The sequence below is a fragment of the Numida meleagris genome, chromosome 1, assembly GCF_002078875.1.
Source record: "Numida meleagris isolate 19003 breed g44 Domestic line chromosome 1, NumMel1.0, whole genome shotgun sequence".
NCBI lineage: Eukaryota > Metazoa > Chordata > Aves > Galliformes > Numididae > Numida > Numida meleagris.
The window spans coordinates 4,302,284-4,326,540 of record NC_034409.1 but is presented as its reverse complement, the minus strand read 5'-3'; the positions used below and the strand labels follow the sequence as shown (position 1 = coordinate 4,326,540).

Sequence of the window (24,257 nt, the reverse complement as noted above, 5' to 3'; positions counted from 1 at the left end):
GCAACACTGCAGGTTTTTCATCAACTGTAGTCCATGACAATCAGCACATCTAAGAGAAGGAAACATAACATAAAGATGCTCCTGCTTTTTAATTCATGTAAAGTTTACTTTCTATAACTGTCCTAAAATTATTGCATTGTCTCAATGTTGACAGTCAGCATGAGCTGCAATAACCTTTGTGTGCAGAAGTTTGTGAGTGTAACTGAGCAGTATACGAACTATCTGGCAACACCACAGCTATATAATTCCACTTTGATTTTTCAGTTCATCAAAGTCAATGCGATTTTATGCCATTTTTTTAAGGATAACTTTTGTCAGTTATGAAAAATATACGGTCTGATGTTAAAGGGTGATAAACAAATGGCTAAATCTCATTAAAATTGAAGTGCGTTTCATTTGTAATTCTGAATGAGCTAAGAAAAATCCCAGCTCAAGCTCTCTGGAAAAGGAAGGGTAGGTGACTTTAACTGCAGCTTTGGTCTTGAAAAGACATTTATATATGCATGTTGCAATCACACTGAAAATATTTATTTATATTTATACACATACTGAAAAAAAGAATACTACAAAACGTCTTGCAATTTACTCATGCTCATCTGAATATGTAAAACTTGTGTTAAAATTAAAACTGTTGCACATAGGAATGGTAAAAATCCACCAATTCTTTTTACAACAGCGTAAGAAACGAGATATCCCTGACAGATTACAGATGAGCTATCACCTTCAGCAATATTGTGATTTAAAATATTCAGAACAGAAAGAAAGCCTCTCTAATGCATGTGTTAAAGTTTCCCATGCAAAACCAAATGTATCCTTGTTTCATATTTAATTTGCAATAGGATACCCAGCAGCTGAGCTATGAGAGCTTTCCTGGCTGCTGACTAACTGCCTGCTGAGATGGGCTCCACGCATAGGTAACACTCGATTGAAGACCAAATCCTTAGAGCTACATCTCAGTTCCCTTGAAAGTTAATCCGAACGCACTGGATTTGAAAGGAAATGAAAAGTGAGTTTCTCTCCCTTCCTATGGCACCAGCACTTCCTGTGTTTTAGCGATTGGTCAAGAACTATTATTTCCTCCATGCTATTCCCAGTTGTGACTGTCAGACATCATTAACGTTGTCCGCACACAAGCACAAACCATTTTGTTAAATACACCAGGAACAAAAGTTCCCCATCCCCAGAAACTTGGAGAAACGTGGAGAAACTTGGAGAATATTAAGATTCAAGTATGCTATACCTGAATGAACATGCTGCTCTAAACGTTTAGAAATGCAAAGTTCATTTGCTGAGATGAGTATCCACAAAAATCTATGCAAGATAAGGGGTATTAAAATTATTCACTCTCCAATTCAGAATGGATTATTTGGCCAATCTGTTAAGCCGTACCTCTCAGACACACAGAATCAGTACCATCCTCCACCCCTCGGGGAAAAGAGCTCATAACGTTTGAAGAAAAGCATGCTTCATCCCAACTGTAAGAATACACATGAAACACACAGCCTTCCTTGAACACAACTCTTTGGAATGGGAAAGCAGCAGACATCAATGGTATGAATGCAGGGGGCAAACAAGTTCACCAAAGAAAACAAATTAAGTTGAATGCTGCAGATTGTAAAGTGGCCAGAATGAAGGCCATTTAAGTTGTTATTGGGCTGTTTTAAATATATACACACATGGAGCTGAACTTAAATTTATCTCTCCATATGAAATATCACCTCTGGCAGCGTGGCGTCATCACTTAAAACCATGATTGAAACATTAATCTAAACCAAGTCAGAGAAATTTGTGACTTATTGTGTTACCACCTGAAGACCCTATGTTTTCCAGCCTTGGGCTAAATACAAGCCAAATCCAGCCCTGCTCAAGTTTGACATTGCTTTTCAAAAACACAGGTATGCTACAATAGCTTTTACTTAACTGGTCCAAACAATATGCTCTTATATACAATTTGCAAACAGAATCACATTTAACCCAGTCACGCAATACACAGCTGTTCAAAGAAACAAAATCCAAACTAAAGAAACCTATAAAAATACTATCTTGTCAAGCCATCAGAAAGACATTGCCATATCTAATGATTGCAATTAAAAAAAAAAAAGAAAGATTCTATGGAAAACACTCTTTACAGATGAGCTTTAATTATCCAAGTGTCTTGCTACTTGAACCAGGGTCACGTCTCCAGCTGCCTTCTAATTTGAACTCTCCATGTTATCCAACTTTAAATTTCTCAGGCTCTTGCAGAATCGAGTGGAACTGCCTACACACAAAAATGAGTTATCCTTTCCTAATGACTTACCCACTCACTAATATTCCCTTTGGTGGAGAGTTGGAGAAAACGGGATCACGTACTCAAAGGTGAAGACTTGAAGAAGGCACTGAAGTTAAGCGCTGTATGGTAAAGTTAAAATGCCTATCTGTGTGTGGCAAAAGACAAATAATTCAAATGAGCTTTCTTAGTCATAATTTTAAAAATTAGAAGGCAGAGTTCCATAGTCTTAACCTGGACTCCACCACACACTTGTCTGCAGAAGCTTGTAATGAATCATTCACCTGATTGATGTGAGAGAGATACGGGTCCCGTAATCCGTGCGTGATCTTTGTCTAGACAACGGCTTGTTCTGATGCTAAGATCAAGGTTAGGCTCAGCTAGACTTGAAAACATGCATCTAAACAAAGTCCAATGTCTATTCCTGAATAGCTTCAAGCAGGGATAGTTTCACAAGACAAAAGAAACATTTCAGACACATCAAAAGTGTCTAAAACTGAGATGAGTTACTTTGCAAGTAACTGCTCTCCAGAGCAGTTATTTGGAACAATTACCTGGAAGGACAGCTCCTGAACTCCAGGTGTGGATCCTGCCCCACGTTCATGCAAATACCACAGCTGCTAATCACCAGCATGAGAATGTTGACATTGCTGGGGAAACATTTCTTAAAACAAGAGATATGTGAGGTTTCAACACCTAAACTCAACATGCTCTATTTCTACGTCCTTCCCAATACGGTACAAAATTAAGGCTTGCCTGGGTTCTGAACAGCGTCTCAGAAAGCTGGGTGCAAATATCAGGGCAGAGAGTAACTGTCATATCTGTGGGTGTGAGACCAGTAACTAAGATAATTTTTATTTTGCTCCTTAAAGGCCACTTGTCAGTAATCACCAGCTAACATTTTCATTACATTAAAATGGTGGCAAAAAAATTACATGCACAATATGAAAAGTAGGGAAGGCTCCTGCATGGAGAAAAAGCAAACAAAAATAATAAAAGTTACAACGTTGGCCCTTAAAATCGGCACGTTACTCTTCTCTTTCAGCCTGCTTTAAACAGCAGCTAAGCTTTCCACTTCCCACCCCCTCCCCTGGAGTCACCAAAAATACTCTGCGTAGTAAGGGAAAGTCTGAAAGGCTTGAGAACAGTAACACGCAGCTATCAGACGATAACCTAATTTGAAACTTATGCTTTCAAAGGTGCAAAGGTGTCTGATGATCCAGATGAAATAAAACCCTCAAGCATAGCAGCAGTAGACAGTGCAGGAAGCAACGCGGGCTGCAAACAAAGTCACATATTGTCAGAAAAGGGAAAAAACTGATCTGACGTGACAAGTCAAGACAAGTGACAAAAGTTTTGCTGAAAAGGGATCACTAGGAAATTAAAATCATGGCAGCATTTCTGTTCAAAACACACAAGACAATAGAATCCTTTTATCATAAAGTCCCATTTTCTCCTCCAGTTTTATTACAGCCAAACTTGCAATTTGCACATCATAATGCACTGAAAGAATCCATGACTTTCATTCCGATTCAATGTAAATAATTTACTGTAACAGACCGGCTTCTAAGAAGCAACTTCTGCATTGTGCAGTTTTTATTTTGAATCCCTAAGAAATCACTAACAACTTGTAAGCTATCTAAACAGGTCCGAAGAAAACAGAAAAGTCTTTGTAGGATGGCTCTGAAGGGATGATATCCCCTTGGAGAGAAGTCACTTTAACTGCATTACATTTGCTATATGCGGCAAGTAAAACTCAGAGCTCAAAAAACTAAACAAAAAAGTATTTCACAATGCTGATTTTTATTGTTAGCGTTACTAACTTCTTACAAGTATCGCACTCAGCTTCTTTATGAAATACATTTTCCAATTTTGCTTTTCGTGTATAGTGAGGTTCTAGGTTGGTTTATCTGCTTTCAAGGACAGGACATTAATGTATAAGAAAAGACAAAATAAAGCCATAAAAATCCTCACAAGCTAAGATGATTTGCCCTCTCCCCTCCAAAATCCAATGCAAACACTTTTAATTCAGCTCCTCACTCTCTCACTTCCAGCAGCCACTCTCCTTCTTGCAAAAACAGTCAAAGATCTTTTTTCTTTTTTTTCCAAAGACATGAATGATTAAGGAAAGCAAGGTACTAACCCCCACAGAATTTAAAATAGTGTACGCCTCTGTCTACATAGTTTACAGATCCCAGCGATGTCATTGGGCTTCTGCCATGGCTGAAGTTTTACTATGTTGCTTATTACATAGATTTTTTTTTCCAAAATGCTGCAAATTAACTGAACCTCTTTGGTGAAAACCTATTTAGCTTCACATTTTAAGCCTCTAAAAAAATCTTCCTCGTTAAATCTTTTCTTGCAGTATTTCACTGGAAATTATGCTTTAGATTATGATACTGCTGCTCAAGAAAAGGTAAAGATACAGCTGTCTTCCCAATTACAGCTTTATCAGCATGCATTCTATAAAAGAGTTATTCTGCTGTCTAATGGCAAGATTTAAACCAGGCACATTTTCTGTATGCTTTTTGTTCCTGCCTCATATTTTGCTTTTTCTTTGAAACCTGCCTCTCCTATTGGCTCTTTCCCAACGCCTTTCTTCTGCCTGCATCTCAAGCTTGGCTGCCTTTCTCATTTTGGCTGTTTTTTTTTCCTGTTGCTTCTTCCTTGCTAGACTGATGCATACATGAAGGCTCACTCGCACAAAAGCAATCAGCGTCTAACACTTAGCACAGCACACGGCCGGCTAAAGGAAGCTTGCAAACGCTCAGCGCCTGGGCATGGTTAGCAGCCAGGAGCAAAGCGCTCACAGTCTAGCAGGGGTTTAACTCTTCAAACTGGTTGACTACACAGTACCTGTTTGTTGATGGGTGGTGGTTTCCTAGCCAAATATACTGGAAAAGCTCTGCTGAAAAGATCATTGCTGCTTTTAAACCACCGGTGCAGCTGTTAGAACAGAGAAGAGTTAGTCTGTGGAATTAAAAGTAGATCACGGTAAAGGCAGAAAGGCTTAGAAACAGCAACAGCGAGAACTGTGTTATCAGAATGGCAAAGTTGATATCCCTGTATTCTTTTTAAAGCCCATTGCATGCTAATTTAGAAAGAGGTATTGCCTTTGTTTAACCCTTGAGGAAACCAGAGACTGAAATTAGGCTGCTCTGAGATCCTTGCTACATTCAGTTCTGGACCACAGCCAAAAAAAAAGCACTGCAAAACTGAGGGGCCAGTGACAGTTTTAAAATCTGATATATCTAGCCACCAGAGCTAGACACTAATGCTTTATGTCGCTATGATGCTTAATGCTTTACACAGCACAGGGAGGTCCTAGGCATCAGATGCAAAAATGTTAATTTTCACCACCAACCTTGCTTCATCCCACTCACTCTCATCAATTCAACTAGGATTTTTAGCAACCAACATTTTATGAAAAACTAAAGAAGTTCTGTTATTGGGCAGCTGGGTTTCAATGCTACCAGGCAGCTGCAAGCATCAGGCTCTGGTGGGTAACGGGTTCCAATATCACATCAACAGCAAAGAGGGGGAAAAAGCAGGACTGTTAAGGAGATCAACAATTTTATGCTTTGATCTGCCGGGGAAATAAGATGCTTTGTCAGAAAAGGTTATAAATAAATCTGAATTTGTACATCATGCCAAGAACTGGTCCTGATTCCAGTGATCAGAAATACAGTGCCAGTGCTGGAACACACATTATCGAGAATGAAAGACCACAAAACATAATGCCCAGCACAAATTACATTTGTTTCCAGGTGATCTCTAAGGAAAAGGAGCCGCTATGAGTGGGAAGTGAAGAGATACGAAGCAGATGACAGAAAAAGAAAGCAAGGATTCAAAAGATTGTTTCACTCCCTAGAAACCACCCACCTCCCCCTGCAAAATATCTTAAACATTAGGAAGAGACTCTCATGTTTCCTCCCTCGTATCCTTCTGATGTAGCCCAACACAATCACAGGGCAAGAGAGGAATTAGGGTTTAACACGAATTATCATGACCAGCATTACAAGCACAAAAGCAACATGTTTTCTTTAGCCTCTCAGCCACAGAAGCAGGGAAGGACTACACAAACCTAGAAAGATGACAAAGTGGTTATATAAAGAAATGGATATTATTAAAAATGTGGCAATGCATCAAGTACAGGTAGAAATTGTTTGCAGGAAGCTTAAAATTAAGGTTACCATTGCACATGTAGAAGACATACTTGGCTTTGTTTAGTTAATGGAGAATGGTACGTGTTCCTAAAACATCAGGAGTCAGGGCTTTAAACAGTATCACAGAATAAATGTAATAATGACTATTATTAGCTATGGAAAAGTAGCTGGGCTTTCTCAGTTGGCCTAGTTTCAACTCAGTACTGTTTTGCTTCAAATGAAATCAATAAATTCTATGAAGTTGATGTATTATTCCAAAACGATGTTCTTCTACATTAAAGAGCAAGAAATAAAGCATGACCATCATGTTTTGCAACTAATTTATTTTTTTCTCCTTCTTTAATCTGTCTTACAAGTTTACCATGACATTTTACTGACAACAGTGCTAAAATAACTCCAAAAAAACAAAAAGGAGACTAATTAAAAATAGGAAGACAGTGAACATCATGATACATTGGCATAAAATTATCCCTTCAGTGGCCTTTGTAAAAAATACTGCTGAAAACCGGCATTTGCTATGGCAATACTGAATCAGATCGTTTTATAAAATATATCATTTCATATGCAGATCCTCGCAGTGCAAGCTTTTGGATGCGCACCAGATCATTTGGTTAGTGCAGCCTACTGAAATGAGGCACTTCTTGTTTTAGGCAAGAAAATGCTCGCCGCTTTCTTGGAACAAAACTGCTAGCCCTGAACTAAACTCCCAACTGATACAAATTACAGATGGTGAAAACCTATTTGCCGTCATCCCCTTCCCCCGCAACTTCAGAAATCATTCAGAGCGCTGTTTCAGCATTTCTCACTGCTAAGCATATATCTGAAGGAAATGGCTTTGCTCAGGCTGGACAGAACTTTGCCAAAAACTCGATAACAGCACAGCGATAACTAAGATATCTCAAAAACTGCTGGGTAGACTGTATACTCCGAACACAAAACCACCAGTTCTAGAGGAGTGGAAATAAGCGGCTAGTCACACGCATGGAACGCAGGGAGTGTTGAGAAGGAGGTTAGCAGCACCTACTGGTCATGGTGAATACTGAACACTGAGTTTAATGAACAATTTAAAAAAAAAATCTTTTTACTGCTAAAGCACTGATCTAGAATTACCTATGAAGTCACTTTGACACTAGAGATAATACTTTTAATTGGATCAGCTGATAAAATTAAAAGATACCACCTCACCTAATAAACCTTCTTTTGCTCCTACCCTTAGAGCATCGCAGTCACATTACTGCTAAATTGTATCAGCACTAGTAACATCTGAATCATTATCAGTAAATAAATATTCATCACATGAGCTGAGCTCTAGGCTTCAGTATAAACTGGGACATAACTATTTTTCCTGACAGTTCCTTTACATGACTGAAAGATTTACACCGCGCATCACAACACGCACGAAGCCTTCCTTCGTTACTGGTTAATTATTACACACTCAAAGCAGCTCAAGTATTATGAACTTCGTAACCTTAGCAATCAGAGTTTTGTTTAACCTGTAAAGATGTGCAAACTATTCAAACGGTTTTTGCAATTCTTCAGAATTTCTACACAGCATTCCTCAAATCTAGACAAGTAAACCTTCTTCCAATACAACAAAGCATCTAAGACTGTTTCTTGATCTACCTCCTCCCCTCAAAAATAAAACCCAAACGAAAACACAGCACATCAAGCACAAAATTATAAATACTATTTTCAGCAAGCGCTTACTCAAAATTGAAATGTTCTCAATTCGAAGTATTTTACGTCAACTATAACAAACCCATATTCAGCTGTCATATTTAATGCTCGCTTTAAATTGCTATTAAAAAAAAAGTATTCTTTTTGTGAAGCTGTGTCTGTGGGTCCGCTGATACACTAGCCTTAGGCATTAGAAGTTTTCCTGGTTCTCATCCAACTTTGGAAATAATATCTTCTTGCTTCGGGTGTTAAAAGGATTCATACATTATTTATAAGGACTGCTAAAATCTAACTCCTGCATCTAACTTCCAAGAGAGAGAGTATAAAAAGTTACATACAAAAAAAAGTACAACTGTCCCCATTTCAATTTTTACTCTCTCTTAGTATGTCACGGAAAGCCAGACTGAGTCTGTAATACTGTCAGCTCTCCCTCCCCTGCGTTCTGATATTCGTCTACGGCTGCTTTGAGCTCTTTCGGATTTGATCTTTCCTGCGTGTTTTTCAAGTTTGATTTTCCAAGTTAAAAAGCCCAAATCGCAGTGCTGTCGGGTAGCTTGTTACACATCAAAGGAGAGGGACTTCTCTGACAGAATGGTGTTTGTTTACCTCCTGAAAAATCAGACTAAAGAGCATCAAGAAAGTAGCCAAAAAAGCACAGCCAAAATCCCCATTCACTTTTCAAAGTCCTCTTCCACGCTTTTCTCTTACTGATACCATTATAACGTACATATACATTATTTACATCTTGCCTATTCTTCCAGAGTTCATAGTTACGTTTTGAACAATACTTTTAATAACCTTCATAAAGGGAAGAGCTACCGGTACCTTCTTATCAATTCAAGAAAGTATTTCTGCAGTGAACAACTTTTTCACTTCCCGGGTTATACGAAGGTAAGAGATTTTACAGACCAACAGCATTTTAATAATTACGCATTCTACGCAATTAAAGACAACAGAGAAGTTGGGTCTACAAAGCTTCAGGAAACTTGCCAGCTTGAGCAAGTCCTCCAGTTGTTACTGGAAACAGAACATTTTTTATGAGCAACTGCACACACTGAAACCACTGTATCTGACATTCATTTACAAGCAGACAGCTGTTTCCAACTCTAGTTTCTCTTAGACAAACTGAAGCACACAGTAACACTATCTATCTGAACACCCTATAGGAAAGACTGAAGATACACTTACTACTGCTTTATAATCATTGAAAAATCGTCCCATCCAACATCTGTAGCAGCACAGTAATGGATTTCACTTTACCAATAAGGCAACATCATTTATTCGTTGTTACACTGGGGAGAATTTTTGCACGTATTTCAGCGTTCAGCCTTTGAGACCTAACTTCTTCAAAAAGAACAAGAGGCACAACAGAGCACGATTCCGTCCCCTCTGAAGTTTTAAATGAAATAAATATTTTGGGAATTGTGTCAGTTTGCTTCACTCTTTGGGGAAAGAATGATGTCTGGCATTTTTTGCAAACCACAAGCTTATATATGTTTGTTTCCTCCCACAGTATACATGCAGGATGTTCACTGTTCAAAGAGAAATTTAGATGAGGCCACATTTCTTAAATATTTACCTTATTAGCTAGCAATCAAATTTCACGTAGCTGAAAGAAAATAAAAAGGAAAACAACAATCTTGCCTTTTTCAATGCCACGGGTCAACTGCAGCTTGCCGCATTTCTACAGCTGGTTTCACTGTTACAGCGAGCCTTAGCCCCTGCCTCCGTGGGGCTTTTATACAGGAAAGGAAAGCAGAGCACTTGGAATAGCGATGACAAAATAGCAGAAATGCCAGTCAACGTCGGCTAAGAAAATCAGAAGCAAGCACTGTGCCTCTAAACAACTCTTATTTCTTTATTTTAAATCAGACTTAACTGGAAGATGACTTTAGTTTGGCTTTTTTTTTTTCCTTTTTCTTTTTTTTTTAACATTTGTTCAACAGAAGAAGTGACATGTGCCAGGAGCTGAGAACGCTGTGCCACTCTCACCACCCGTCCTTCTTCTGCCTTTACCAAATTTGCAACCTCTTGCACTACGTACAAGAGAGGGAGGCTATCACATACAAGGTACAGTAAAAAATATTTCTTGTCATTCTAGAACTTAAGCATGTTACGGAAACGTGTACTGATGTAGCGTATTATGACACCAGATAATCTCTGAAGCATGTAAAGTTAAGAGTGAAAAACTAGCTTCTGCCACAGCACCATCACCTGTTTTGACACCATGCTTTAATTTCACCTTTGCCTGTGTAATTCTCAGTGACTACACAGCACAAAGATGTACACAAATATGCAAGCACACGAGGACCAAAACTGAAAACCAAATGATTAATTTCGCACCTTCTTGAGAAGAGACAATAGGTGGCATATAGTCCGGGATGTATTCTTTCCTTTCTTCTGCATCTTTACTCCCAGGCTGAGGAAACTGTAGGACATTGTTCTTGCTGACGGGAAATGAAGGGATTTGATGTGCAAAAGTCACAGGTTCGATATTGTGTATATAATCTTCTAGTTCATGTAGATTAACCCCCATGAGCTTGAAGGCATCCCCTACGTCATCCAAAATTGGATCTGTGCGGCCATCTGTAACAAAAAAAACAACAACAAAAGAACGACTTTTTTGCAAAAATCCAGTTAAAAAAAATTAACCCACAGAGATTACAATTTGCCAACCCTCAGTACCAGTAATGGAGATTACTGATCTGCAGTTCTGCTGGGTTTGCTGCTCACTGGGCTATAAAAAAGTTCCAAGTTAAGCAACTCTGTAAAAAAAATGTTTTATTTCAATCCATACCACTTTAAAGAGCTGCACATCAACAGCACAGCCTAACAGGCAGCTTTCCCTGGCAACAGAAAATTAACAACACACAACACCACTCAAAGTACTCTGATTTCATAAAGTACATTAAAATGAACAAAACAAGCCCTCAATATGCTGAAAGTGTCCCTTTACCAGCACATAACCGACCAGAGATTATTTTTCAATTTAAAAAATCAATAGTTCTATTTGTTAAACTAAAGTAGTTCACAGGGAGCAAAAAAAGAAGATATCTTGCATATCTCTTGATAGCAAAAATTCTTTACATAGCATCTTTCCATCAGATGGAAGCTACAGGCTTCATAAGCTATGAGTCACTTTACCTACCAGCTAGAGATACCTCCTGGATGAAACACAGTAATGCCAACAGCGTTCAGATGATGAGAGAATATTCTATTCGAAATTTCAGGGACAGATTTCCTGTGGTGCAATTTAAGTTAGACTCTACAGTAAAAACCTTATTCTTCTTATAAGAAGTATGAAGAAGCCTTACTGGCCAAGCAATCAGAACCTTGCTTTTATACGATCTCCAGAAAAAGACAGTGTAAGAGACGACGTACTTCATTCCACACATGTAATTGGGGTCAGAGATGTAAATTATACAGCACAGAAGTCCTCCAAGTGCCTCAGTTTCCCCAGGCAGGCAGAGAGCAGTTCCTCCAAAAGCCTCCAGAGGGAGAGCAGGGCACCTGGCTTCAGACCTAAGGCACTGCTTTGAGTCTCATCCTAACTTCTCATCATCATCAAACAGATGCCTTAAACTACAAACAGCTATTTTTTAATTCTACAAAACTACACAGCATTATTAACATTACGGCTTACAAAGATATTATAACCCTAAATGATAAGTTGCAATTTGGTTGTTAAAGTAATAATGGGAAACCAGTCCATGCTTATTGAAGGAACACAATCACCACTCTGAACTCAGAAGCCTCAGCTCTGGAGAACTGGGTCGAGGGGGGGGGGGGGATGCTCTTTTGTTCTTTTTCTGAACCTAATCTCCTCTTGATTTATCTTGAAGCCAAGGCAGCCGAGCGGGCTGGTTCTCACATCACTGGATGAATTCAAAACCCCAGCCAACTTCTGCCTGCAGGTACGTTTAGAAAATAAGAATTTTGTTCTAGAATTTCTCTTCTCAGTCTTGCGGTGAAGATAAGAGTAATGCTCAGATTATGGCTTTGATTCTCAGCTCTGTAACACAGGCCTCTTGTGTGACTGTGGGCAAGGCGCTTGTGTTTTAATTCTCTCGCCTCTTTTGTCTGCATTTAGAATGCGAACTCCGTACGATGAGAACCATCTCTTACTTTGTGTTTGTACAATATTTAGTACAAGTGCCAATTATTTCCCCTGCAGACTCCAGGGATAGATAAATCTGGAGGCTTACACAAATGTAATTAAGGCCATCATGATTTTAGGGCAGCTTTGAGATCCCTATAGTTATTCTGCATTTGATAGAAATATTTCACCATTAAAAAACTGAACTTAGTTGACACAGACAAGAAATTTTGTATGTCATTTTTAGTCACTCTTTAGACTATGCAGATACCTTTGAACTTACTGAACCACTTGCTAGGGCATCAAGACTTAGCAGGCCCAAGATGAACAGCCAGTTAAAGTGCAAAGTCTGGGGAAAACTCTTCAACAAGCCCCAAAGTATATTTATTGCATTGTAAATTTATTCCCTGGATGTTTATTCTCTGGATGCTCTTGAAATACCTGACTGTGCCGTGCTCAGAAATGATCCATGGGGAGCCTCGGCTCTCAGCTCCAGGGTAGGCATCACCTACACCCAAAACTGTACCAACAGATATGGACACACTTCGCTTATCAAAGAATGGGTTGGGTTGGAAGGGACCTTTAAGATCATCTAGTTCCAACCCCCTGCTATAGGCAGGGATGTCTCCCACCAGACCAGGTTGTTCACAGCCCCATCCAGCCTGGCCTTGAACGCTTCCAGGGAGGGGGTATCCACAACCTCACTGGGCAACCTGTCCCAGTGTCTCACTACCCTCACAGTAAAGAATTTCTTCCTGATATCTAGTCTAAATCTACCCTCTTCCAGTTGAAAACCATTTCCCCTTGTTCTGCTGCTACATGCACTTATAAAAAGTCCCTCCCCAGCTTTCCTGTAGGCCCCTTCAGGTATTGGAAGGCCGCTATGTCCACACTGCCTAGGAAGGAAAAACAAAACACACAGCCAGGTTCCCAAGACTGCAAGACACAACATCTGTCCCATTCCTGGGGCTGCACAAGGGTCTTTCGAGAGCCTTGCTCCATGAGAGCCTCTTGCCACCACTACTGACATATGCTTAGGGTGTTTTAGACCAGTTTATCACTGCAATAGGAAAAAGTCTTCTTGTGCTGCACCTCCTGAAGAGGTACAGACATCATAAGCAAGTGATAAATGCTAAAAAGGGTTTCTTCCTACAAGTGGTTATTAAGGACACATGGCAGGGAAGCAACCAGGTATGGTGTGAAATGTTTATGGCATGAAAATACACTAAATGTTTAAGTTATGTAAATATTTAACCAATTATGGCATTAAATAAGCAAGTTCAGAAGATGAGGATAACAGATAAACTTATATTTATTTTTAGCTAAAAAAAGCTAAGTAACATTTTTCCATATCTCTGACCCAAAGACTCAATGACAACTCATTGGGCTTGTTCAGAGTGAAGAAGTGAAGACTCTGCGGACACCTCATTCAGACCCTCCAATACTCAAAGGGAGCTTACAAGGAGGAGGAGGACCAAGTTTTTATACAGTGTAATAGTGATAGGACAAGGGGGAATGACTTTAAACTAAAAAAGGATAGATTTAGGTTAGATATCAGGAAGAAATTCTTTAATCAGAGGGTGGTGAGGCACTGGCACAAGCTGCCCAGAGAGGATGTGGATGTCCCAGCCCTGGAAGGCCAGGCTGGATGGAGCCCTGGGCAGCCTGATCTGCTGGGGGGCAACCAACCCACAGCAGGGGGCTGGAATTGGAGGGGCTTTAAAGTCTTTTCCCAATTTAAGGCCTTCTATGATAAAACTGACTGAAAACTCAAAGTGTTTAAAAGCTGCAACCATCACAGCAATGAAAGCACTGATCAGTTCACCTCTTCTTTTCTAGAAACACCACCTCAGTGAGAAAAGTATGCAAAAAAAATTTCGGTTTCAAAACACTTTATTAACTGGAAATACAGCACAAAAATGCTTTAAATGCAATTTCAGTTGATTCATCGAATTTGAAAAAACTCAAGCCTGTGTCTCAATACTTTTATTTTAGTGGTTTAACATTTCTCTTCTCTATCTTGTTCAATAGAAATTCACTCAAATAGCAGAAGACACATTAAAGAGAATGCTGACAAACATGCAACTCTCCTGGTGTTTCACAAAAAAAAGAAGTAGTAATTTTATGTATACTGAACTTGTCTTGATATTCTTCAGGTATTTGTGCTACCCTCAGTTTAAAAATTCATCTGCTGGTGCCTTCCAGTAAAACAAGTAATCCAATGTTGCACAGCAAGTGACAAATTACAGCTTTGGAGGTTTTGGGTTCTAGTTTCACGCTGCTCCCTGTATCACAACATTTCAAATAGTATCACAAATCGTAGAATTGCTTAAGTTGGAAGGGACCTTTAAAGGTCACCTAGCCCAACTCTCCTGCAATGAACAAGGACACCTACAGCTCGATCAGGTGCTCAGAGCCCCATCCACCCTGACCTTGGATGTGTCCAGGAATCAGTTCTCTGGGATTGGGATGTTATCATCCAGCAAGTTACAACTCTCCTGCTGATCTCAAACCAGTGGAGAATATTTTTCCTCACAAGCTTTAAGCTGTACTATCTCCCTGAAAGGCAATGATGCTCTAAAATTGACAGAGCTATGGGAACCAGCAGAGCTACATTAAGTCCTCTAAACTCATTCATCAGAAAGCTGCAGAAATGGCCACACAGCCACATTACTCAGCCTCGTTATGTAAGAAAGTAAGGAGGAACCTGCATGCAGAAGTGGATCCAAAAAAAAAAAGCACGTGTCCAGTGAGAAGTTGTCCAGTGTCTAACTGCTGCTCCATGTCACCAGCTGACAAATATTCATGTTATCCAAAGTGACTGCAGGGCTGGAGGATGTCCCTGGGAGAAACTCTCATTCTCTCCCTAAACTCCATCTCAGGACTGGTTGATGAATGAATGACTTCTGTCAATCCCCCCACATCCTCTCACCTCCCCTATCTGGGGCCCAAAGATCATGGGAGTCAGTGAAAAATTAACAAGCACAGAACAGAATGCTTCTGTTCTCATGTCTTTTTTTTTTTTTTTTAAGCAGGGAGCAACTGCAGTTCTGAAATAAATATATTGAGAAAAAGTACTGAGTCACTACCCATGCAACATGTGCAGTCTTATAAATAGCTCAGCGTTCACCCTCGTTTTTGCAGAAAAGAATTTTCTTTTTTAAGTAGTAAGTTCTTAGGCCTAGCTCCTCAGCTCTGTCACAGTTACACAGCCCTACCATGCGCTGAATATGTGCATCTGCACTGAGGAGTTACTCCAGAATAACTCAAGTACACAACGCATGACTTTCATCCAGCAACCATGGGAACAGCTGGAAGCATGCACAGTATGTATACACATATGCCTTATTTGAGTGCACTTAACTGGGAAAAATGGTCCTGTTAACGTAGTTACCAGGCAGGCAAAAGCATCTTCTTGCTATTTTTGCTCAGTCTGCTCCTTTCCCTCGTAATTTATAAACGCTGAGCAAAAAAATCAAGTTACCTTTCTTTATCGCTAGCCAGTAAGAAGTTAATTAGCTTAAAACCATCAAAACTCAGGGTTATCAGGCATCAAGAGGCGCACCTATAGGAACAAACGTTATGGAATGTAACGGGCCCCAGATAGATACTGGTCACAGTGCTCAGAAAAATCAGTGCAGGGAATTACCTCATTTAAACTGAGCATCAAATCCTAATGCTATAGGGATTATTATTATATACTGATAAGAGTGAAATTTTAAAAAGATAAAAAAAACCAACAACGTAAATTGGGTTGGTTCCAGGTTAATTCTCCCCATAGAGGAAAACGCTGGCTCGCTGTCAGCATTCTCCAAAACAGAGGTTTGCTGTAATGAAGTTGCTTTCCCTGAGAAGAGATTGTGCAGTGACATTAGAGCAGTTCCTGAGCCAGCTCTATCTGGCAAAACATTTTGCAAGATCTGTCATCTTCCCTTCTAATTACAACGTTGTACTCATCAGATCACCTCCTGCCTCTTTATATATAAGTGATTTGGATTATTCATATAAAAGTTTAATGTATTAAAATAGAGGGGTAAGATATTCATAAATTATTACGTGTTCATACAAAATCAATCTTTAAAATAAAAATACGTTCACACAACATGAGACAGCAACTTTTAATCTTGGCTTCCTCACTGTCAAGATAATTTCAGCAGAAAAAAATAAATCAATCACAGCGTATCCAAGAATATGTTCAACAAGGGAAATTCCATGAAAGAACACTGAGAAACTCATGTCTACACCTTGCAAAGCCGCATGAATCGTGAGTGCAAAGAGACAAGCACACGATGGGGAACTCCCCCCTAAAATAGCAGAAATGGGCACCTTGGCTCTCAGAAACTGCACGATGTCATTTGCTTTCTAGTTCCAATACCTTAATTACACACTCCAACACTGGTTTTCAAATATTTTAGCATAAAAACGTGTGAAGCATACTGCATACCGAATAGATTTCCTCTCATGAGCTTTCCACAAACACGAACAGCGTAACACGGTTTATTTCAACAAGCAAACCCTCACTTTCTCCCCTGTAAGTTCACCCTCTCCTCCACCCCAACACAGCATTCCAAAGCATTTCACAGCATCAAACACATCTCAAGACCGCTTTGCGAATCGTTTTGTCTTCTATTCACTCCCATCAACCACAGCTACTGCAAATGCAAAGAAACAACAGCAGAAAAGTAATGAAAATCGTGAATGTGGCTCTCCTAATGGGATGTAACAGCTGGAACAAAGATCTAACACAGCTGGGAAAGCCATCATTTTCTTTTGCAACTGAGAAAATATGTGAACGGCGATGACATGCTTTTCAAAGCAATACCACACTGCCTCAATTACGTCAGAGTAAATCCATTCAGTTTTGAATACAAAGATAATGTCCCTCCAGCTGACAGCCCTGCTAACTCAACCCCAACTGGTCTGACTCTGAGATAACACGATGACAATGAAGATGCTACAATTGGAATTTAATTAATTCCACTTATGCAAAACCATGGTGAAATACAACTCATTCATCCAGAGCTGGATTTGTACAGTCACTTCTGTTAGGCGCAAAAGGAAACAATTCTGAAAAATCAGGGAGACATCAGCTGAACATTAAGGTGCCTTTTCACAAACCTTTAAGACTAATAAATGCAGGAACCACGTTAAGAGAGATAAATCGGGAAATACCATATTGCTGACATGAAAACAGCACATTCCCTCTCTCCACTAAAGAAAAAAAAAACAAACAAGACAAACAGAGCTAACTATGATACCTCTTCCTTCTCCATTCACAGAAGGGAAAAGAAAAGATTTCCTTTCTGCCCCTTTTTAAGGCACCTAAGTATAGAGGGATATCTCATTTTTAACTCCCCCTATGTACTTCCAATTCGTTCAGGAAGGAAAGGCCTAAGTTGTATTTTCACCACCTCTGCATCTTTTCCTCCCAGACCTGCAAACACTGAGTACCTGGGGCAGTGTCTGCCAAGACTGAGTGGCAGTGCTGGATATCACTTCTCTTCAGATCACTATCGATTGCTTTACTGGGGATTAATGATGCAATGAGAACTTCTGCTCCTGGGAAGACTGCATGACCACAGGCACAGCATCTTCAGGCCAAGGCTGCTCCTCTCCCGACCAGGCTGAGCCTCATCTTGGGAAGGTATTTTCTGTCCACAGGAATACGGAATCACAGAATGGCTAAGGTTGGATGGGACCTTAAAGCACATCCAGATCCAACCCCTGCCATGGGCTGGTTGCCACCCACCAGATCAGATTGCCAGAGCCCCGTGCAGCCTGGCCTTGAACACCTCCAGGAATGGGACATCCACAACCCTTCTGGGCAGCCTGTGCCAGTGCCTCACCACTCTCTGAGTAAAGAACTCCTTCCTAACATCTACTGTCTTTTAATTTAAAGTCATTCCCCCTTGTCCTACCACTATCAGACCGTATAAGAACTTGGATCCTCTCCTGCCTATAAGCTCTCTTCAGGTACTGGAAGGTCCCAATAAAGTGTCCTCAGAGCCTTCTCTAAGCTAAACAAACCCACCTCCCTCAACCTTTCTTCACAGGAGGGGTGCTCCTCTGATCATCTTTGTGGCCTTCCTCTGGACCTGCTCCACCAGCTCCATGTCTTTCTCGCACTGAGGGACCCAAACCTGGACACAGTACTCCAGACAGGGCTTCACGAGCGCTCAGTAGAGAGGGACAATCACCTCCCTCTCCCTGCTGGCCATCCCTCTTCTCCTGCAGCCCAGGACACTGTTGGCCTTCTGCGCTGCAAGAGCACACTGCTGCCTCATGATCAGCTTTTCACCCATCAGCACCTCCAAGTCCTTCTCCGCAGGGCTGTTCTCAATGAGTTCTTCTCCCAGCCTGCAGATTTACCTGGGATTGCCCTGACCCAAGGGCAACACTTTGCATTTGGCCTTTTTGAACCTCATTAGGTTCTCATGTACCCACTTTTTGAGCCATTCCAGGTCCCTCTGGATGGCATTTCTCCCCTCTCTGGTGTCAACTGCACCACTCAGCTTGGTATCACCCGCAAACTTGCTGAAGACATGTTTGTGTCACCCTCAATTTCTGGTTTCACATCCCCATAAGTTAAGCAGAAGTGCCAGTACAAAGTTCAGTTCACACAGACCAGAGTTGCCACTTGTCATCTCTCCTGCACATCCCTTCCTGCAAAGCAGTGCAGCAACCCCAGCCCTGCTCTTAGGGCTCCATACTTCTAGGACACCTCATCAAGCCCTCCCACACCCATCAGGACACTGCCACTCTCTGCTTGATGCTCACACCCTGCAGCACAGGCAGTCCCCCTACCCTGTTCTCATTCCCCCATCATACACCTTGCAGACCCTCCAGCACTCCCAAGCTCTGCAGGGCCATCTGCCTCCCTATATATGTTCCCTGTGGGCTCTGCAGGCACTCAGTCAGCGCTGAGGGACTCGCAGTGTCATCCTCCATCCACTACCAGGGCAATATACGTTACCCTCTTTCTCATCTGTCCCCACATAGACATGCTGCTGTGTGCTCACAGACTCCTGAATCTCCCTTTCCTCTCCTTTCACATGGTGTGAGCTTCCTGACCCATGTCTCTGCCTCAGCAATGCTACCAATAACCCTGTTCTCCTAATCCCAAATCCAGCAAGGCCCCACGCTGCCCTACTACACATTAATCCTTCACCCCAACTGCACGTCACCCTACACACATACATCCCTGATCCCACAAGCACAGATCCCTGTGCTCTTTTGCATATGCATCCCCACCCCAAAACCAAATCCCCCATATTCTCTCCTGTACACACCCCCCCCCCCAACTCTACACAACGCAGACAGAGAAAGGGAGGCAGCAACCCCATCTCCCTTCTACTTCAAAGCTTCATTACCCCTACATCTGCAGTCCCGTAGTCCCAACTCCTTGCCCATCTCCCACTAGACCACGGCCTGACCTCTTCCATCCCCTCAGCTCTCACTCAGTTGCCCAAAGACCAACATCCCAGGCACTCAACATGCAGAACCGCCCCAGAGAACATCTACCTATGCTCTCAAATTATTGCTCCTATCCTCATAGCTCCCAACACTGCCCTACAGCATTCCTCCCCACACCCCTCAGCACTGACCCACAGCCTCCAAACACAAAGGTGCCCTTCCTGTGACCCCAAAGTACTGCTCCTAGGTCAACAGTCCCCCAACACTGCCCCACAGGCTCTCACCCCACAGCTGCCCTTCCTATGCCCCCAAACCACTGCCCATAATCCCACAGTCCCAAACACTATCTGGATGCTTTCTTCCCCGTGGCCCCTAGCAGCTGCCCTTCCTAAGTATTGCTCCTAGTCCCATAGCCCCCAGTGCTGTCTTATAGCTTTCCTACTCACAACCCTCAATGCTGCCCCACATCTTCCAACCCCACAGCCAGCCCTTCTATGCTCTGAAGTGTTACTCCTAGCCCATAGTCCCCCAACACTGCCCTACAGCTTCCCACCCCAAAGCTGCCCGTCTAATGCCTCCAAAGTATTGCTCCTACTCCCACACACAAAAACTGCCCTATAGTCTTCCTCCTCACAGCCCCAAGCACTACCTCTTGGCCTCCAACTGCACATCTGCTTTTCCTTTGTCCCCAAAGTACTGCTCCTACCCCCACAGTCCCAACAGTGCCCTAAAACCTTCCTCCCCACACCTCCCAGCACTACCTCTTGGCCTCCCACTGCACATCTGCCTTTTCTATGCCCCCATAGCATTTCTCACACCCTCTTAGTCCCAGACACTGTCCTACAGCTTCCCTCCCCATGACCCCTACTGCTGCCCCATACCATAGCTACCCTTCTCAAGTATTGCTCCCGGTCCCACAGCCCCCAACACTGTCCTACAGCTTTCCTACCCACAGCCTTCAGAACATGCCCACAGCTTCCAACCCCACAGCTGCCCTTTCTGCGACCCCAAAGCATTGTTCCTATTTCCACAGCCCTCAACGCTGCCCTACAGCCTTCCACCCCATAGAACTCAACACTGCCCCACAGCCTCTCAATACATAGCTGCTCTTCCTGTGACCCCAAAGTTTTCCTCCTAGTCCTGTGGCCCTCATCGCTGCCTAAGTTTCCCATCCCATGGCCCCTGTTACTGCCTTATAGCCTCCAACTACATATACTCTCTACCCATACCCCCAAATGATCACCCCTAGCCCTACAGCCTCCAACACTTCCTTACGCTTTGCTTCTCATAGCCCCCAGCGCTACCCTACAACATGCAAACCCATGGCTGCCCTTCCTATGCTCTGAAATATGGCTCCTACTCCCACATTCCCCAACACAACCCTACAGAATTCCTCCTCACAGCCCCCTGAGCATCCAGTCACACATCTATCTTTTGTGTAAGCCTGCAGGTACAGCCTCCCACACTGCCTTCCTCCATATTACCCACAGCAGTGTCCTGCAGCCTCCAAACCAAGAGCTGCCCTTTCTACACCCCCAAAGAATTGCTTTAATTCCCACAGCCCCCAACATTACCCTACAGCCTTCCTCCCCACAGCCCTCAGCACTGCCCCACAGCCTCCAAACCCAGAGCTGCCTTTCCTGTGGCCCCACAGTGCTGCTCCTAGCTTTATGGCCCCCATCACTGCCCTGCAGCCTCCCATTCCACAGCTGCCCTTCCAATGACTCCCAAGTATCGCTTCTACTCCCGTATCCCCCACGTTGCCCTACAGCTTTCCTACCCACAACCCTGAAAACGGGCCCAGAGCCTCCAAACCCACAGCTGCCCTTCCTACGGCCTCAAAGCATCAACACAGCCCCACAGCTCCCCACGCTGCCCCACAACCTCTCTCCACACAGCCGCTCTCCCTCTGCTTCCCAACGTATCGCTCGTACCCCCCGCCCCCCCAGCCCCACAGCGCGGCCCGGCTCCCACTCACAGAGCTCGCAGTAGCGGTGGCAGCCCCGGCCCAATCCCTGCAGGTACCGCTGCAGCACATCGGTGAGGAGATCGCAGGCCGAAACCTGCACCGAGTCCCAGCCCAGCGCCTGGCAGATCTGCGCCACCGATACCCGCAGCAGCCACCGCGAGTACGTCTCGCACATGCCGGCTGGGCTCGGCTCCGCGCCGCCCGCGCCCGCCCTGGGCCGGGAGGGCCGCGGGAGGCTCACGCAGGGCCCGCCGCCGCCGCCGCCATCTTGGCGCCGCACCTCGCTCCGCCCCGCGCCAGGCAGAGCCGGTCCAACGCCGATCGCATCGAGCGGAGCCGCCGCGCGGGCAGAGGCGCGGGGCGGGGCGCTGAGTTCTCCTCAAAGCGGGGGAACGTGGAGAAGGGGATTTGGGATGGGAGGACGGACGTGGTCTTGAGTTGCCCCGGGGGGGCGTTCGGGTTGGATATTAGGAGAGATTTCTTCTCGGAAAGAGCGGTTGGGCACTGGAACAGGCTGCTCAGGGAGGTGGTGGGGTCAGTTGTCCCTGCGGGTGCTCAAGAAGCACGGAGATGTGGCGCTGAGGGACATGGTTAGCGGTATGGCGGGGATGGGCTGGTGGTTGGACTGGATGACCCCGAAGGTCTTTCCCAGTGTTAATGATTCTGCGACAAGGCGCTGGCAGTGTCCTGTTGTATCCAGGAGGGCTTGAGGAGGCATCAAGTGCTGACCCTATCAGTCTGTCACTTGGTTTGGAGATGCGGTGTAGGGCCGTCATGTCCCACCTCGTTACTCATGTGCGGACTCACCGTGCGGCACAGCTGCTGCTAACCCTGCATCGCGTTAAATTTAGAGCAATTTCCTGCACTCACGCGCAAGCTGCAGCATTCACATGCTGCGGGGAACACGAATCTGAGAGGAAACTGATGGAGAGAATCCTTTGATAGCGAAGAGACTTCTCAAGGACACAGGAAGGGGCCTGATTTAAGACACTTTAAAACAAAATTGATTTGAAAGCCAGAAGACTGGTAGAGGATATTTCTCCCTTGAAGCAAAAAAAAAAAAAAGGGGGGGGGAGGGTTTGATTTATTACATTCCTCCCCTTTCCAATTTCAGTACTTCCTCCAGTACCAGAGCCAAGAAAAAGGAAAACGCTTTTAGGAATCTGTTTTGGAGTTTGTTGCAGATGGTGGAAACACAATAAATAGATAGATAGATCGATCTGTAAGAGCCTGCTTGCGTGCACTTGTCTGCAGGTCAGAGGTTCCACCACAGTGCCATCCCTGGTAACAAGACAGGGCATTTTGGGCAGGAGATTCCCCCCCCCTCCAAAAAAACCCCAAAAATATTAAGACCAATGGCTTTTAATTAAGCAGACAGTGGGGAGCAGGATGAGCATGACTGAGTGTGAAAAAGCGTGCAACCTTGCTGTGGTGTGTGGATTCTTGCATGCAAGATAAGTGCTTACAATTTCATTGGGAATACATGGAGAAACCAAGACTGCAGTAGGAAGTGTCTAAAACACCCCAATACGGGCTAAATAATTCAAGGCGAGTTTGGGGATCTTTTGGGGAGTAGAACCTTGCAAGGCTACCTCTATGCAGGCAAGTATATAAATAATTGCATGTAAGACTAAGATTGCCTTGGTAACCATGTTAGAAACACCTCCTTTGGGAACAGATGTAGGGATGAGTTGTTTATTTGGGAAAAAAAAAACTGTGCAGGCATAGGATGAAACAATGATGGCAAAAAAAGAAGATCCAGAAATAAAAATAATAGCTATTTAGTGGTGCAGGAGGCAGAGGGAGGAACAACAAAACTGTCATACAATAGTGGGTGTATGTACACCAATAATGCAACTGCTGAACTGGACTCAGTCATCGTGTGTAAGCGGAGTGTGAAGCACAGAACTAAATAACAGTGTTGTCTTATTAGAAGTTGTTTAGTTAACAAGTTAGCTCCTTGAGGAATGCTGAACTGGCCTCCCAAATCTTAGAAATTTTTTTCTGAGTGTTGTAGAAGCCTGCAAATGCACAGGCCCTTTTTGAAACTGTGTTAAGTGTTGTTAACAGAATTAACTTGGGGTTCAAGGACTTGGAAATAACTTCCCTGTAGACACGCTATTCCTTAGGTTCCCCAAAGAAGCGTTTAATGTACCAGAAACTCTGTTCTGGAGCAACTGCTGCATCAGGCACACTGACTCCAAAGTCAGAGAATATTAGGACCAAAGCATCTGAATTACTGTAAAATCTAATGCTTTTCTAAATAAAATTATGCTCAAGGAATTTCAGGCTCATGGTTGTGAACTAGGAATTGCACTGATCAGGCAGCACTTGGTGCTACAGTTTCTAGGCCAGCCAACTTCGGTGTACAACACAATTCAAGAGCAGCTTGAGTAAGCAGGTGGCTGCTTATACCTGTCCCTAGTGTCAAACCTGCAGATGGCTTTTGATTTGATTTTCTTCCCATCCCTGTCTTGTTCATTTTAGAATGCAAACTTCTAGAAACAGTAGTAGTACTGTATTCAAGAAAGGTACAGAGATAAGGATTCCAACTGCGCGATGGGGAAAGATTATTCTCCATTCTCCTCTTCAGCACACAATACAATGTATGCAACAAACCACCACTTTTAAACAGTGATAACACAACAAAGATGGAATATCTTTCAC

General features: G+C 43.0%; 1 protein-coding gene across 1 annotated transcript in view; it reads right to left on the bottom strand.

Moving 5' to 3' along the window:
* Positions 1-21,863, bottom strand: part of TAF3 (TATA-box binding protein associated factor 3) — a 114,250-nt gene extending 92,387 nt beyond the window's left edge. Inside the window, exons 1-2 of the mRNA XM_021384347.1 lie at positions 21,600-21,863; positions 10,456-10,698 (exon numbers count right to left, since the gene is read on the bottom strand). Coding sequence (XP_021240022.1) covers positions 10,456-10,698; positions 21,600-21,765 — 409 coding nt within the window. The 5' untranslated portion in view covers positions 21,766-21,863. The remainder of the gene's footprint in view (positions 1-10,455; positions 10,699-21,599) is intronic.